This window comes from Trifolium pratense, linkage group LG5, assembly GCF_020283565.1.
Source record: "Trifolium pratense cultivar HEN17-A07 linkage group LG5, ARS_RC_1.1, whole genome shotgun sequence".
In the NCBI taxonomy this organism is placed as follows: domain Eukaryota; kingdom Viridiplantae; phylum Streptophyta; class Magnoliopsida; order Fabales; family Fabaceae; genus Trifolium; species Trifolium pratense.
The window spans coordinates 25,698,297-25,715,695 of NC_060063.1; the positions used below are offsets into that span (position 1 = coordinate 25,698,297).

Here is a 17,399-nt window from a genome sequence, read left to right on the forward strand (position 1 = left end):
TCGGTGAGGTGAGAAATCAGAGTGCTGTACTACTACTAATTACTACCTAACATAATTTTAGGACATAAATCATATTCGGACATTAAAAATTGATGATTCCTCACATTAATTTTTTTTAAGTAGGAGTCTCGTGAGCTTATCTCAGTTTATAGGACATTGTATTATATATGTAGGAGTCTGGAGTTTGAATGACAAATTTCTAGCTACTCAATTATTTGTAGGAATATATCTTTAGACGAGATATCTTTCGGTAGTACAAATTTTACCAATATATATCTTCCAATGTATAAAACATAAAAGAGATATTTTTTTTGTGTGTAAATTTTACCGAAATATATCTTTCGATAATATAAATCTTAAAGAAAATATTTCCCGATAATTTTTTAAAAAAAGATTTTAAAAAAATATCTCCCAATAGTGTTTTTTAATGTGAGCAATTCAAGAAGTGAAGAACAACAAAAAAAAAAAAACTCATAATCAACCCTACAATATCATATTCCTTGTTTTAGTTATTCACTAGGTATTCAACCCGTGCGTTGCACGGGTTTGATTAGAATTTTTTTAAAAAAAAAGTTATGTTTTATAATAAGTTGTATTAAAAATAATATTTTTTTTTAGATGTGTTGTTGAATTATTTTTTGATTACAAAAGTGACTTTTAAAATATTTTTAATTATTTTTTCTCGTCAAGTGAATCTATAATATAGATAGGTAGATAAAAATTACTTTTAATATAGACAATGTGTTATTTAGGTGTATATAAAAAACAATAAAAGTGCAGAAATTAGTGTATTATATTAAAAAATTGTTTTATTAATCTTCTGTTTTATGGATTTGATTTATATATCTTCAAATGAGTGTAATTTTTGTTTTAATATATTTTTTGTTTTTATGAAAAAAATAGTGGATTATTTTATTATATTATCTACATCTATCAATTATATCTATCTTTATCCTAATTATACTCCAATCTCTTTATTATTATTTTATATGAAAAAATTGTAGATACTTGTCTCGACCTTTACAAAAATGAGATGACATGTTAATTAATCGTAAATTTTTTTAAAGTAATAATTATTTTATACTTCAAAGAGGCTTTTTCTATTAGACTAAATATTCAAAGAGCTTTCAAAACAACTTTGTCATGCATGTGTAGTGTTAAGTAGTATTTTATAGGGTTATTAAATATATTTTTAACCCTCTAAATATATTTCAAATTAAAGTCAAAACATTATTAAAATGAAAGATTTTATACCAAAGTTACAATATTACCAAAACATTTCATTGTCATTGTGCTTGAATAAATTTGTCATATTGCTAAAACAAAATGATGAGATTATGAGTCCCGCTATGTATGTGAAAGGAGACATAAAAAAATGCATTAAAAATGAATATCTTGTTCATTTTAATTTTATCGGTTTGACATTATTTTGGAAGCTTACGGTTCACATCATAAGTTCACTAAGCATGAGGAAGAAAACTTATCATAAAAACTATAGTCTACTAATATATTTTTAAGGATCGACGACATCGACTTATATCCATTATTCTCTTTATGTTTATCGCATTTTCTCTCTCAATTCTCTCTAACTTTATCTTATTTATATTTCAATCTCTTTATTAATATTATTATTATTATTATTATTATTATTATTATTATTATTATTATTATTATTATTATTATTATTATTATTATTATTATTTTTATAAAAAAAATGTTAGACACTTATCTTGACCTTTATAAACTCAATTACTGTTTTTATGTAAATAGTATTCTTATTTGATAAAACAAAAAATAGACATTTAAAGAGCTTTGAAATAAATTTTGTCAAATTTTATATTAGAGCTAGACTTCAAAAGAAGAACACAAATTGTTCGTCCAAGTCAAAGGAAAAAAAATACAAATTGTTTGCCCACATATATAAACTTTACTCAATCAACTATGTTTAAACTATAGATGATAAATGTATGGAGATCTATTTTGACAACCTCTTAGTCAAGTTACACCAATACTTTTCATGTATATTATATATTACAATTACAATTACAATTACAATTACAATTATAATTAACAATGACGTCACATGAGTAAAAGCATTCAAAAAAATTATTTTCAATTTTTTTTTTGTTTCTATCATTCTCTTAAGATCCAAGCGGTTCAGATACACCTTATGAAATAGAATTCTTTATAGCCTATTATAGATCTCCCCATTCACCTAAAATAAATAGACATATTCACATTTATCATTAAAAGAAATCAAGAAATAAGGGTAAAAAATTAGATAAACAAATGTTATATCATTAAAAACATGAGCTTAAATATTTGACAATCTACATAATAGAATAATGTAAAATATTTTCTATTTTATATTTTAGTATGTGTTGGGGAAGAAGATGCATATGATTTGGGTATAGATAAGTTTGAGAAGAGAGATCAATCTATGCATCTAAAAACACCGACTTTATTTGTATAAATATATAATAGTTAGCCTATTCTTATTTATATCAATTAATTATACATTATAGCTCATTATTAGTTTACGTTATAACTCTTATTTGTAGTCGAAAGTGTTTTTGTTCTTCTATTTTTGTCTTAAAACAAAACATGATTGCCCTTTAATATATATGATTTATATAAAATCACATTGGTTCAAAATATTAATTAACTTTTTTTTATATAATTTTTAGCTATATAACTACACAAAAACAATTATAAAGTAGTAACGCATTATCAAATAGTAGACATTATCAAAAAATTGGAGTGATATATAAATAAATAGTAGACATTATCAAATGTCTAATTTTATAAAAAAACTTAGCTCATATTTATTAAATTTAACCTATTATTTTTGGATAAATTAAGAAAAAAAGATAGTATAATGAATGATTAAAAAAATAGCACAATGAATAACCTTTTCCCTTGTATGTTGATTCAATTTGTAATCTGCAAACACACAAAAAAATATCAATTTTTTTTATGTAAATATCAAATTCTCTAGATCCTAATTGTTATGCTGAAAATGAGTGCAAAATTGCAAAAAAAAAAAAAAGAAAAAAAAAAGAAGCATCAATTTAAGAAAACAATAAACTTTTTATTAGAAATAATATATAAATTGGTCAATTGAAAAATAAATCTAGGAACAAAAGAGAAGAAAGAAGAACTACTTGACCCATAGCAAATTAAAGGAGAAGAAGAGCAAAAAAACATGTCCTTAGAATTGATGCATTTCATGGGAATAATTTATAGCATAAGTCATTTGTATGATAGGATTGTTTTTTAAAGTCATTGGGGTAGGAATTATTAATGCATACGTTTTTCTTGTGGGAATAATGATGACATTTAGTTACATAATATTATCTCTTGATCTTCAACTCTACATTATCGATCTATTTAGACAATGAAATTAGAAAGAAAAAAAAAACTGTTTTTTTTCTTCCATAAATTACATGGGAAGCTAAATAGTTGGTGGAGACAATGTTTAAATATATATAATTATTATTATTATTATATATTAAATAAAAATAAGGATTCAACCCGTGCGTTGCACGGGCTTCATTAGAATGATTTTTAAGAAAATTTTATTAGTAATAACAATTTTGATAGATATATTATTTTTTAAAAATACAACTAAAATATTTTCTAACATTTTTCTAACATTTTTTAAAATTACTCTATGTCAATTAAAAAACAAATAAACTCTTTATTAGACCGTTGATTAATAAAAAAGTTAATATAGAAAGAAAAAAAAAAAGGAAGAAGAACCAACTAATCCATAACAAATTAAAGGAGAAGAAGATAAAAATTTACCATGCAAGGAATGATCAATGTTGGATAGCAAGAATATTTAGAAAATAAAATTTCATTTCATATAAGCATAGGATTGCCTTTTCATATGTCATTGTGGTAAGAATTATTAGTGCATATATGTTTTTCATGTGGCCTTTAATGGTGGCATTTAGCTATGGCATAGATATTATCTCTTGGTCTTCAAATTTACATATCGATTTATCTATCTCTTTATATCATAATAATAATAATAATAATAATAATAATAATAATAATAATAATAATAATAATAATAATAATAATAAAATTAGAAAAACGGTTTTTTATTGAGAAAAATTAGATGGAAGCTAAATAGTTGATTAATAATTGAGGAATTGAGGAATTTATATGAGGGTTACATAGGAAGAGAGTACGCATAATATGCAATTAGATATGACACATAAGCACCAACTTAAGCTTAGAAAAAAGGAACATAAAAAAATTGCACTGTCATAGAAATATAAAATTTGGAAAATGAGCCATAAGCTCCATAGCAGTGTTATTTTTGGGGAAAAAAATCGAAAGAAAGCAAAAGTGTAAAACTTAGGATGAGATGTTTAGAAGGATAAATGTGACAAATATAAGAATGTAGGCACTAAATTTATTTGGAATCAATATTTAGAAAACATATGAACAAATAAATTTACAATACATGACTATGAAATAATATATCTTAACAAAATTGTCGTTGTCATGGGGCGAAAATGTATGAGTAAGTTTATCTTGAAAGTATGCTCGCGTTTTCGAGTTCCATCACAACTCGTCCCTCTAAAGATCCAACCTGCACAAACATATCTTCCTTAACATGACATTGCTGCCTAAAACAGTGTTGATTCACTTTCCAAAATATTTACTCATCTTTCTACTTGTTATGCATATATAAAACCTGAAAATAAAAATGTAAAAAGAAGAAGCATGAGTCTAATTAATTAAGAAAACAATGAATTATTTGGATATGATCTTCCATACTAAGTTGTTGAATATATCATAACATTTTTCAATAGTTCATATTCTTAAGATTAAGATATTTTCACACAAATTCGATTTGAGGCTTTATCGATTCAAAAGTCTAATTTATAATCATATGTGATTCAACCTTTTTATTGGATTTATGTGATTCAAACCTGAAAAGATAAAAAATAAGAAAATTTATCACTGTTTTCAAATTATCTATGTGATATAGTAAATAAGAGAAATGGAAAGAAAGATTCAAAAGAGTATTATAAAATTACACACCTTTTTATTTTTTCGATAAAAGTTAGGAGAAAGCAAACTCAAACAAATATATTGCCAATTTTCACACACATCAAGCAAAACTAATTAACAAAATATGTGATTCAAACTTGAAAAGATAAAAAATAAGAAAATTTATCATTGTTTCAAATTATCTATGTGATATAGTAAATAAGAGAAATGAAAAGAAAGACTCAAAAGAGTATTATAAAATTACACACCTTTTTATTTTTTCGATAAAAGCCATGAGAAAGCAAATTCGATTTGAGGCTTTATCGATTCAAAAGTCTAATTTATAATCATATGTGATTCAACCTTTTCATTGGATAAAATATGTGATTCAAAAGTCTAATTTATAATCATAATTTATAATCGCTGCCTTTTTTTCTGTATTGTCTTTCCCTCCCTTAGTATGTCTTATGCTTTGGTATTGAGGTTTAATAAATTTTGATGTTTCAAAAAAAAAAAACCTTTTCATTGGATAAAATATGTGATTCAAACCTGAAAAGATAAAAATAAGAAAATTTATCATTGTTTCAAATTATCTATGTGATATAGTAAATAAGAGAAATGGAAAGAAAGACTCAAAAGAGTATTATAAAATTACATACCTTTTTATTTTTTCGATAAAAGCCAGGAGAAAGCAAATTCGATTTGAGGCTTTATCGATTCAAAAGTCTAATTTATAATCATACGTGATTCAACCTTTTTGTTGGATAGAATATGTGATTCAAACCTGAAAAAATTAAAAATAAGAAAATTTTGTTTCAAATTATTTATGTGATATAGTAAATAAGAGAAATGGAAAAAAAGATTCAAAAGAGTATTATAAAATTACACACCTTTTTATTTTTTCGATAAAAGCTAGGAGAAAGCAAACTCAAACAAATATATTGCCAATTTTCACACACATCAAGCAAAACTAATTAACAAAAACTCAATATGTGATTCCTTTTGTAGTAAACACAATATATATATATATATATATATATATATATATATATATATATATATATATATATATATATATATATATATATATAATGAATTTCATAAACAATAATTTATGTCAAACTAAAGTTAAAGACTCTAGAGATTCTATAACATATATAAGTTGGAATTCTTAAAGGTTATTTTTTGATCCATTGTTCTCAAAGTAATGACATTTATTTACATGATTTAAAAAAATAAGCCTCCATTAGCCATATTTATTTGTCGTTTGTTTTTTTAAAAAAATTCTTATCAAATGTACATTGTTTGTTGTAAAGTAACGTCCCTCCATTCAATGGTTTGTCGTAAAAGTAACCCTTCGTATTACTTGTAATAATATATTATTATTAATATTATTTTGTTATTTTAAAAATGAAGATGCCACATAAGCACCAACTATTGCTTAGAAAAAAGAAAAAAAAGGAAGCTTTGTTAGGCCGCCACATCAGCAAAACAAAGTTTGCTTTACAATTATATATTGATGATTGATGATGATGATTCATTAACCTCTCTTAAAAACAAATTGTGTCGCATTTGTTGATTGGAACACTGCTACATGTACAAAGAACACTGACTCATCATTAAAATAAATAAAAATAGCAATAAAAGCCAAAAATGCTGAGACTAATTTTAAATTTGATAAATGTGAAAATTCTTTTCACCTTATTCAACCTATGGAAGTTGAAACATTAACCTTCTCCAAGGTGTCGAAGTAGTGGAACTCCTAAGAATATTATTGTGTTAAGTTCTCCCTGTCACTTCTAAATCTAATAATAATGTTGATATACCTTACATACATAATCAGGACAAACTTTTAAGGAAACGTTGTTATGAGGTGGAGGACCGTAGATCGAGATATTTAATTGTTAAATATGTCTGTATCAATAAATTGTCTAAATCCTTTAAGAATATTTCAAATGAGATCTCGTCACTTAGTATTCCTAACAATGTTGAAGACGATCTTCAACATTGTAGACATACTAAAGCTATGAATGAATAAATTCAGACCATAGACAAGAACACAATATGGACTCTTATTCCTTCACCGAAAGGAAGAAAATGAATATTATGTAAATGAGTATTCTCTAAATATTTAATGTGTTGGTATTATTAATAATATATAACAATCTTACCGAATTATAATTATTTACATGTAATGTTTTGGAAGTGATATGCACTTAGTGGATGAGATAATTTTACCTAATTAACATTATTTACATGTAATGTTTTGGAAGTAATATGCACTCAGGAGATAAGATAATTTGAAATAAAATAATAATTTTACATTAAAAAATATAAATACTTTTATAATAAATCATTTTCCTAAACTAACATTCATTTAAAAACGGGGAATGAATATCTAAGGAAAAAAAACATTACAATCCCATTATCAATTTTACTTTTTTTTTTCTTCCTTTTACCACTAGTTTAATCTGTTCGAGGTTCAGTTCTAGCATCAAGTGGTTCTAGCCCTCTTCCGATCGCAATTGCGGGATCGAACCGTTATCCTCTAACGATAAGTCATAGTGTATTTAGAGGTGTCAACCTTTTTATGTTTTTTTAGTGCCTTCAACTTATGCTCAGTAAGCTCCATTTCAAAAAGCAGCTCTCTTTCCCTCCATTCCCTTTCTCATTCTTCACAGAATGCTTCTGTTTCTCTTCTCACCAACCACATCCATGGAACTCCATAAGCAGACTCAGAGCTTCTATGCCAATTCCTGATCAAACCCATTTCAAAGACCCTAACATAGTTCACTTGTTCTGTTCCAAAGCCCTCAAAATCTCAGCCAAAAAGGGCTATCTTCCTGAAGGAAAACAGTTACATGCCCATTTGATAAAGTTTGGCTTTTGTCAAGTGCTTTCATTACAAAATCAGATTTTGAGTGTTTATCTTAAATGTAAAGAAACTGAGTATGCAGAGAAACTGTTTGAGGAATTGCCTGTGAGAAATGTTGTGTCGTGGAATATTATGATTCGCGGTATTGTTGGATCATGTGCCTATGAAAAGGAATCGTATCGTATTGAAGTTTGTTTTTCTTATTTTAGAAGGATGTTGTTGGAAATGGTAGTTCCTGATTATATAACTTTTAATGGTTTGATTTGTTTATGTGTTGAGTTTCATGATATTGAGATGGGAATTCAGTTGCATTGTTTTACTGTGAAAGTTAGATTTGATTTGGATTGTTTTGTTGGTTGTGCTCTTGTTGATTTATATGCAAAATGTGGTTTTGTTGAGATTGCAAGAAGGGTTTTTTGTGTTGCTCCATTTAGAGATTTGGTTATGTGGAATGTGATGATTTCATGCTATGCCTTCAATTGTTTACCAGAAGAGGCTTTTAGAATTTTCAATTTGATGCGGTTGGATGTTGCGAGTGCGGATGAGTTCACTTTTAGTAGTTTGCTTAGTGTAATAAGTGATGATGCTTTAGAATATTATGAATTTGGAAAGCAAATTCACAGTCTTGTTCTGAGACAGTCATTTGACTCAGATGTTTTAGTGGCTAGTGCTTTGATCAACATGTATGCTAAAAACAAAAATATAATCGACGCACGGAGAGTATTCGATGAGATGTTGGTTCGAAATGTTGTGGCTTGGAACACCATAATTGTCGGGTGTGGAAATCACGGTGATGGCAATGAGGTTATGAAGCTTCTCAGAGAGATGCTTCATGAAGGGTTTCTTCCCGATGAACTGACTATTTCCAGTATAATTAGTTCATGTGGCTATGCTTCTGCCATTACCGAAACACTGCAAGCGCATGCCTTTGCGGTTAAATTATCATGTCAAGGTTTTTTATCCGTTGCAAATTCTTTGATCAGTGCTTACTCCAAGTGTGGTAGCATTACTAGTGCATTCAAATGCTTTGAATTAACTTCAAAGCCTGATCTTGTTACATGGACTTCATTGATATATGCATATGCATTCCATGGTCTTGCAAAAGAAGCAACTGAGATGTTTGAGAAGATGCTATCTTGTGGCATGAAACCAGATCGAATAGCTTTTCTTGGTGTTCTCTCAGCTTGTTCTCATCGCGGGCTAGTGACAAAGGGACTTCACTACTTCAAATTAATGACCGATGTGTATCATATTGTTCCTGATTCAGAACATTACACTTGTCTTGTTGACCTGCTAGGAAGATATGGTCTTATAAATGAAGCTTTTGAAATCTTGAAATCAATGCCAATCGAAGCTGAATCAGATACCTTAGGAGCATTTATTGGATCTTGTAAACTACATTCAAATATCGGATTGGCTAAATTAGCTGCAGAAAAACTCTTCATCATCGAGCCAGAAAAGAGCGTAAACTATGCAGCAATGTCTAACATTTATGCTTCACAGAAACATTGGTGTGATGTGGAAAGAGTTCGAAAAACGATGGAAGAAAAACATGATACAAAAGTCCCAGGTTATAGTTGGATAGAGATTGGTAATCAAGTTCATTCATTTGTATCCAATGATAAATCACACCCTAATGCTTTAGAAATGTATGTTACATTAAACATGCTGCTAAGGTCAATGAAGGAACAAAATGGTATATAAATTTGTAAATGTTAACATCACATTAACATCATGATCTATATCTTGTGTACTAAGTACTAACATGAATTATTATTCAATGCTTTGCTTCAAAGATGCATACTGTAAGTGATGGTTTAGCTATCAGTTATCATGTTTGAACTAACTTGGTAAAAAAATCTCTACCTTGTGCTATTGAGCAAAAGCCTTAGATACATATTACTTGTTATGTAAGTAATAATATATCTAAAGTTTCTTGCTGGTGTTGTTTTTCCTAAGCTACAATTAAAGCCATGACAATCATAATTATCTAAATCATTGAAACTAACAGGAGTAGTAATTTTATTTTAAATTTATGATATTCAACATCTTATCAGAAGGCAACAGTTAATTAACTTCTAATTAAAGGTACACTGATTGATCTTTTCATTTGAATTTCATTTTTTCTTTCTCAATAGGTGCAATTGACAGGCCACCTTGAATACAAAGTAGTATCCTAATAACCACAATCATATATCTCTTTTGAAAAAAATTCTGTCCCTTTTTATAAACATTCTTTCAATTTTCAACCACATTTATTATTTCATTACCTACGTACTCTTAATTATTTTACCTCTTTTCTTCTTTTTTTTTGTCAATATTTTATTATTATGACAATGATTATCAACAAAACGCTTAATCGACAAATCTTCATCATTCACGTCATCTTTTTTGAACAAGTCATTCACGTCATCTAATAACGAGCATTGACATAAGGATGAATATGAGAAATGTTTTACAAAGTCGTTTCATTATTAATAAGGATCTTCAACCCCTTAAATAAGTGGTTAGATGTTCGATTTTAAACTCTTGTTAATTTATAGAAAAAGTTCGGTGAAAATGCAGGGGAAATTTAGTACCAATAAAATGGTAATAGAAAACATAATTTAGCATCGGTCATTCCTTAACTAGTACTTTATATGTATAAACCGTTAAAAAAATATCTTTACATAATTGAGAATCAAATTGAAATATTGATAAAATTAGGATGATTTTGATAGTTTATAACCAATATTGAAGAGACTAATTCAACTATTCATGTTCAAGTGATACACATAAGCACGCGTATGTTTTCTTCTTTACAAATACAATACAACTAGATCTTTTGTTTGAAAAGTCTTCTTCATATCATATATAATATACCATACTATAGTTCTATATAAGGAAAACAAAAAATGCAATAGAAAATGATTAGTCAATATTCTAAATCGTACTTTTTGAAGCAAGCACAGATACAATACAACTTGCAAACCTTAACTTTCACGGCGCATTATAGCGCCACCCACTTTTATATAACAAAAACTAAAAGTCAAGTCGTTGTAACTACAAATTTCTGTTGACGCAAACACTTTCTCTCTCTAACTTCTGACCGCCAATTTTTCTCTCTCTAAAAACCATGACTACAACTTTTGTTCATAACCGGAGCCAACACTCCGGTCACCGAAGTACGCCGGATAATATGTCCCGTTCTTCTGATTTCAGCACTTCACATCACTCAACAACTTCCTCATCGTCTTCTTCCGGTAGCCGGAATCCAGTTATTGCCGCCGCCATGTCGGTTGCTGGATTGTTTGCTGCTTGTTTCACGCCGCCGGATGCTAATAATTCTAAGAGCGTTGTTGATTCTGAGGAGTTCAAATCTACTAATTCTGGTTCTGGTAGTTATTTTCATTTTTTCTTATCCTCTTTTATTTTTTATTTTTATTTTTGTGAACAATTGGGTGAAAATTAGCTACTAATACTATTTTCTTTTTGGAGAATGTGTGTAGTTTTTGGATCTAGGAGATTTTGGTCAGTGAATCCAAAAGTTTTGTTTTTAGGATCTCTTATACTATTGGAAAAACCAAGTGCCACGTGGAATAAACATATAGCATGAGTAGAGTTTCTAAGGAGCGGAAATTCTAGTCTTATAAGTCAGTTTTTGTAAAAAAGAGTTAAATTTAATATAAAAAAATCTAATGTTGATACAAGAGTGTATTGAAATTCAGGTTATCCACCATTTATATTCACGTACCAGGGTCAAGATAATTTGAATTGGAATTTAGAATTTGGATCTATATCATGAAATAAGAAATGTATCTAGATCACGGAATTAGAAATGTTCAAAATTGTTGTTCAACACTGGTATTTATATACTGTTCGGATAAGTTTGTATCTAGCTCACTAAATTATGAGGTCGCCCGGAGATATTGGTTCAAATCCAATTCATGTCATATTTTAAGAATCCGTGTAAGTTGAAGAATATAAAAAATAAGAGAAAGGTAGAGATAAGCATATACTGTGTCAGTGTCATATCATATATAGTGTCTGTTGTATTTCGGATAACACAAATCCTAAATTAAACAGTTTTATTAAAAAATTTAGCATTTTCAACAGAAGAGAAAAATATCATCCATGTTAGTATAATTGCATTTTGCGGTCAAATGTTTAAACTAAGATTCACTATCTCAGGCCATGAATTGTTTGATTCAGCATAAAATGCTTTTGGCATATGGGTCACTGCTTTATTTGTTTTGTTTCCAAACTATTAGCATCAATGTGTGTCTGTGTGTATATATATGTATGCATCTGAAACATTGTAACGTTGAAGTGTGGTAGCAGGTAAATTTTTCTTATGTTTACCAAAGGGTGTGGAACTGGAATGAATTATGATAAGCTGTTTTATTTGTTTTTTTAGATGCATCAAATGCTTCAAGAGCTGGTAGTCAGAGAGGGCGTGGCTCAAACCGAGGTACTAACATCGGTTTATACAACACAATCCAGGGGAAAGAGCCTGGCATTGTCAAGTACACCATGGAGGAAATCATACAAGTCACAAGAAACTTTTCCCCGTCTTTCAAGATTGGTCAAGGCGGTTTTGGGGCAGTCTACAAGACCAAACTCCTGGATGGAACTATTGTTGCAGTAAAGCGAGCCAAGAAGGTTTTTCAAATTGTTTTTAGCACATTCCTTTCCTTTGGTCATTTGTGTTACATTTATGTGGCATGAGAGCTCTATAGCACCGACACTTTTGATTGAAGGCATGTTTCCGACTTGGAAACATGCCACTTACACATGTAAATCCATTCAATTCAATCATTTTCTCAAATTATTACCGATCTCAACGTGTCTTTCGATTTGGTTTGTGTCAGTGCTTCATAGAATGAGAATGTAATTCATTGAGCATCCAAATGTTGTGACTAATTACCTTTTATTTTACAGAGTGTGCAAGAGAAAAATTTAGGTTCGGAGTTCCAGAGCGAGGTCCAAACACTATCAAGGGTCGAACATTTGAACTTGGTAAAGTTCTATGGATATTTGGAGCAAGGGGATGAAAGAATCATTGTAGTGGAGTATGTTCCTAATGGAACACTCAGAGAGCATTTAGATTGTGAGTTTTTCTGGCCTTTCAACTATTTTATACCTTTGTTGTTTGCCCTTGCCTTTTGGTTTTTTGTGCCCACGACTTAATCAAACGATCATCACAGGCCTTCATGGAAACGTTCTCGACCTTGCTGCTCGTCTAGACATTGCAATTGATGTATCCCATGCTCTCACCTATCTTCATGTTTATATGGGTATATAACTCTTTTTGTCATCAAGCAACTCGTTTTGGTTATGGCAAAGTTCACATTTGCTTGTCCCTAATGACATATAGAATCCTGAACATAATCTTATAGTTGCTTCTGCATTTTCTTTGTAGATCATCCTATCATTCATAGAGACATAAAATCTTCCAACATTCTCCTCACCGAGCACTTTCGAGCTAAGGTAGCAGACTTTGGTTTTGCTAGACAAGCACCGGACAGTGACTCTGGCATGACACATGTCTCTACTCAAGTTAAGGGAACTGCAGGCTACTTGGACCCTGAATACTTGAAAACCTATCAACTAACTGAAAAGAGTGATGTCTATTCATTCGGTGTTTTGCTTGTTGAACTTGTCACAGGAAGACGCCCCATTGAACCAAAATTTGAACTCAAAGAGAGAATAACAGTAAAATGGGTGAGTACTGTTTTTCTTCATTTTATTCTTCTTTCTTTCCATCTTTTCAGTTGTTTTTCATATGTTATTCCATTTTGTTCTGAAGTTTGGCTCCTCCTCTACTTGATTGTACCTTCCCAATGCATTGTGTTCTAAGCTTTCGTTAAGGAAGGATTGTTTTCTTATTGACTCGTTTTTTTCAGCTATTCAGTTGTTGTAGTATGCCAGTAATGTTTTAATCTGTAGTATTTGCAAGGTGACCTGATTCTGAATAATAAGAAAAACCTAGCTGTTCTGCTACCATGGACGAGGAGCAATGTTGAACCTCATTAAACATGTCTTGTCGATTGTTTGTGTTATACTCTATTTACTTTAGATTCTGGTTTGCAATTGATAACAATTGCTTTTCCATAACACGATATTCCATTTTTCTCTGAAGTTTAACACCTCCTCTTTGCGATCGCACCTTCCCAATCCGTTGCGTTCACTCAATTTTTCAGTTATTCGGAAGTTTTACATAATATGATATTCCATTTTGTTCTGAAGTTTAGCACTTCCCTCTTCATGATTTTAACTTCCCAATCCATTGTGTTCATTTATTTTTTTGCTATTCAATCGTTTTTTCATAACATGATATAAATTTTATTATCTCCTCTTCATAATTTCACTTTACCAATCCATTATATTCAAAACTTTCATTAAGAATGATCGATTCTTGAATGTGACTCATTTGCTACAAGTGCAGGCTATGAAGAGGTTTATAGAGGGAAACGCGATCTCAGTCTTGGACCCAAGACTGGATCAAACTTCTGCAAATAATTTGGCCTTAGAAAAGACACTTGAACTAGCTTTACAATGCTTGGCTCCTCATAGACAAAGCAGGCCTAACATGAAGAGATGTGCCGAGATCCTTTGGGCCATTCGCAAGGATCACAGGGAGATATCAGCTTCAAACTTTCGATCATATTCGACTACTTCCCAAAGGAGCGCCTCATTGAGAGAGTAACAAGCATAGAGTTCATCTCATGCAACAAAATTTGCATCAAAGAGGAATGTGTAAGGGAAAAATAAGCCAAAAAGAAAAAAGAAAAAAAAAAGATCAAGCATCAAAATATAAGTTGGGACAAAACATGGCCACAGGAATAAACAATTTTTCAATAAAATTATCAAGTAACTTTGGCAACTGGGGTGGCATATGCTGATAGGTATAGGTAGAATTCATATTTTGTGGAAATTGTTCATAAGAGTTTTGGCTTGTATATATGAATTGGGAGGGAGAATACTTCCATAATGTTATTTTTCTTTCTTGTGATGCACTTCACAGAAAAGGAAAACTTGTATTATATTGATTGGAATTTTGATTGCTGTATTGTCACCTTGGTTATGATGATTCATTTGCGGTTAATTGGCTGATAATAAGAAAACAAATTGTACATTTTTTATTGAGCAGGATGCAAATATTTATTGAATTTTTTGTATATTCCATGTAATAAATATTTTATTTGAATTTTTTTGTTGTAATTTTGTATTCTTGACATCGTTTTTATTAAACACGTCATAAACAGTTATATATATATATATATATATATATATATATATATATATATAAATAAAATAGTTTAGGTAAAATTAGCTATTTAAGTTTATCATATTGGGAAATAAAACTATGTTTCCGCATATATAAGTAGATAAAATTTGCAATTAGTGCCATAAAATCATGTTTCCCCATATATAAGTAGATAAAATTTGCAATTAGTGCGATAAAATTATTTTATAAAAGCTCGGTTAGTAAAAACATCACATTATTATTTTATATAAATACTAAATTAATGTTCGTATTTATGTACTCACGAGTTTATACAAAATTAATATAAAATAAAGAGAGGTAAATAGGAACATTAATGTTTATATTTTATATGTTTGTATTTCTGTACTCAAAATTTTAATCATTTTGAAAGATAAATAAAGCGCACATAAAATTCTTAACAAAGCATTACAAATACTTAATGCATTTTTGCATATAAAATAAACAAATATTTTATAAAAATAATACATCAATGTTTATATTTTCAAAATATTCATTTTTTAAAAAAAATTTATCATATAAAATTTATATAAATATAAACACATAAAATTTACAACAAACAAATTCACATAATACTAACAAAAGTTTGGACAAATTCACATAGTACTAATAAATATAGGTAAATTATGAGACTAAAATCTTCCCCACCATCTCTTCACCTTAATTTTTTTGCAAATTTGTATTCTTGACATCGTTTTTATTAAACACGTCATAAACAGTTTTTTGGATATATATATATATATAATAGTTTAGGTAAAATTAGCATTTTAAGTTTATCATATTGGGAAATAAAACTATGTTTCCGCATATATAAGTAGATAAAATTTGCAATTAGTGCGATAAAATCATGTTTCCGCATATATAAGTAGATAAAATTATTTTATAGAAGTTCGGTTAGTAAAAATATCACATTATTATTTTATATAAATACTAAATTAATGTTCGTATTTATGTACTCACGAATTTATACAAAATTAATATAAAATAAAGAGAGGTAAATAGGAACATTAATGTTTATATTTTATATGTTTGTATTTCTGTACTTAAAATTTTAATCATTTTGAAACATAAATAAAGCGTACATAAAATCCTTAACAGAGCATTGCAAATACTTAATGCATTTTTGCATATAAAATAAACAAATATTTTATAAAAATAATACATCAATGTTTATATCAAGGTTATCAAAACCGGACCGGACCGGCCGGTCGGACCGTGAACTGGTCATGAAAACGGTTCGGTTTTGAGCAAAAAACGGATAGGAAACCGACCGACAAAAAAACGCGTGAACCGGGGTCGAACCGGCGAACCGGCCGGGCGGTTCAAGCGGTTTTGCAGATTTTTTATTTTTTTTAAAAAAAAATAGGGCCAAACGACGTCGTTTTAATTTTTTTTAAAAAAAAAAATCTGAAACAAAACAACGACGTCGTAGGAATAGAAAATGTTTTTGTTTTTCATCTATTTTTCATTTGGTTTGAATTATAAATTTTATTTTATTTTGACTTGTGATATTTTATCTTTTTAATGTGTGAAACTATGAAATATTGAGCAATTATTCATATATATTTATTTATATATTAATTAAAAAATATATTTAATTAAAAACAGTTCGACCCCGATTGAACCCGGTCCGACCAATTAAACCTTGAACCAGTGAGCTCGCCGGTTCGATGACCGATCCGGTTCTGACAACCTTGGTTTATATTTTAAAAATATTCATTTGTCAGTGGCGCCCAGATCCAGACACAGGTTATACTGTCAGGGGAGCTTATCAGATTCTGACTTCTCAGGCTTCAGTTACTTTGCATGCTGCGGAGAACCTTATATGGCACCCTCAGGTGCCGTTGAAGGTGTCCTTTTTGTGTGGCGTTTATTGCGGGATAGGCTGCCCACGAGAGCCAATATGGTCAATCGTGGTGTTTTGTCTTCTACAGCTGATACTTGTGTTTTTGGTTGTGGAGTAGCTGAGTCGGCCCATCATTTATTTCTCTCATGTAGCATTGCTGGATCTCTTTGGGAATTAGTTCGTGCATGGGTTGACATTCCTCCGGTGGATTTTACTACTTTGCGTGATCATTTTGCCCAGTTTACAATTTCCGTAGGTGTATCTCGAGCGCGGCGGTCTTTTCTGCAGCTTCTTTGGCTCGTTTGTGCTTGGGTGATATGGACAGAGAGAAATCATCGTTTGTTCAAAGGCTCAACAGGCACACCTCATCTTTTGTTGGATAAGATCAAGCTTTTCTCTTT

General features: G+C 29.5%; 2 protein-coding genes across 3 annotated transcripts; both read left to right on the forward strand.

The window, feature by feature from the left end:
• Positions 1-7,492: 7,492 nt before the first annotated feature.
• On the forward strand, positions 7,493-9,689 carry LOC123884793 (pentatricopeptide repeat-containing protein At2g46050, mitochondrial). Its single transcript, XM_045934010.1, has one exon. The coding sequence runs from the start codon at positions 7,625-7,627 to the stop codon at positions 9,587-9,589; it is 1,965 nt and encodes a 654-aa protein (XP_045789966.1). The 5' UTR covers positions 7,493-7,624; the 3' UTR covers positions 9,590-9,689.
• A 1,028-nt stretch (positions 9,690-10,717) lies between these two features.
• On the forward strand, positions 10,718-15,002 carry LOC123884479 (calmodulin-binding receptor-like cytoplasmic kinase 2). Of its 2 annotated transcripts, none has more exons than XM_045933570.1 (6): positions 10,718-11,262; positions 12,282-12,526; positions 12,806-12,974; positions 13,072-13,161; positions 13,287-13,588; positions 14,313-15,002. In XM_045933570.1, the coding sequence occupies exons 1-6, from the start codon at positions 11,001-11,003 to the stop codon at positions 14,571-14,573; spliced, it is 1,329 nt and encodes a 442-aa protein (XP_045789526.1). In that variant the 5' UTR covers positions 10,718-11,000; the 3' UTR covers positions 14,574-15,002. The 2 variants fall into 2 exon arrangements, with proteins under 2 accessions (XP_045789526.1, XP_045789527.1); XM_045933571.1 differs by having other exon boundaries at positions 10,794-11,256.
• The last annotated feature ends 2,397 nt before the right edge of the window (positions 15,003-17,399 follow it).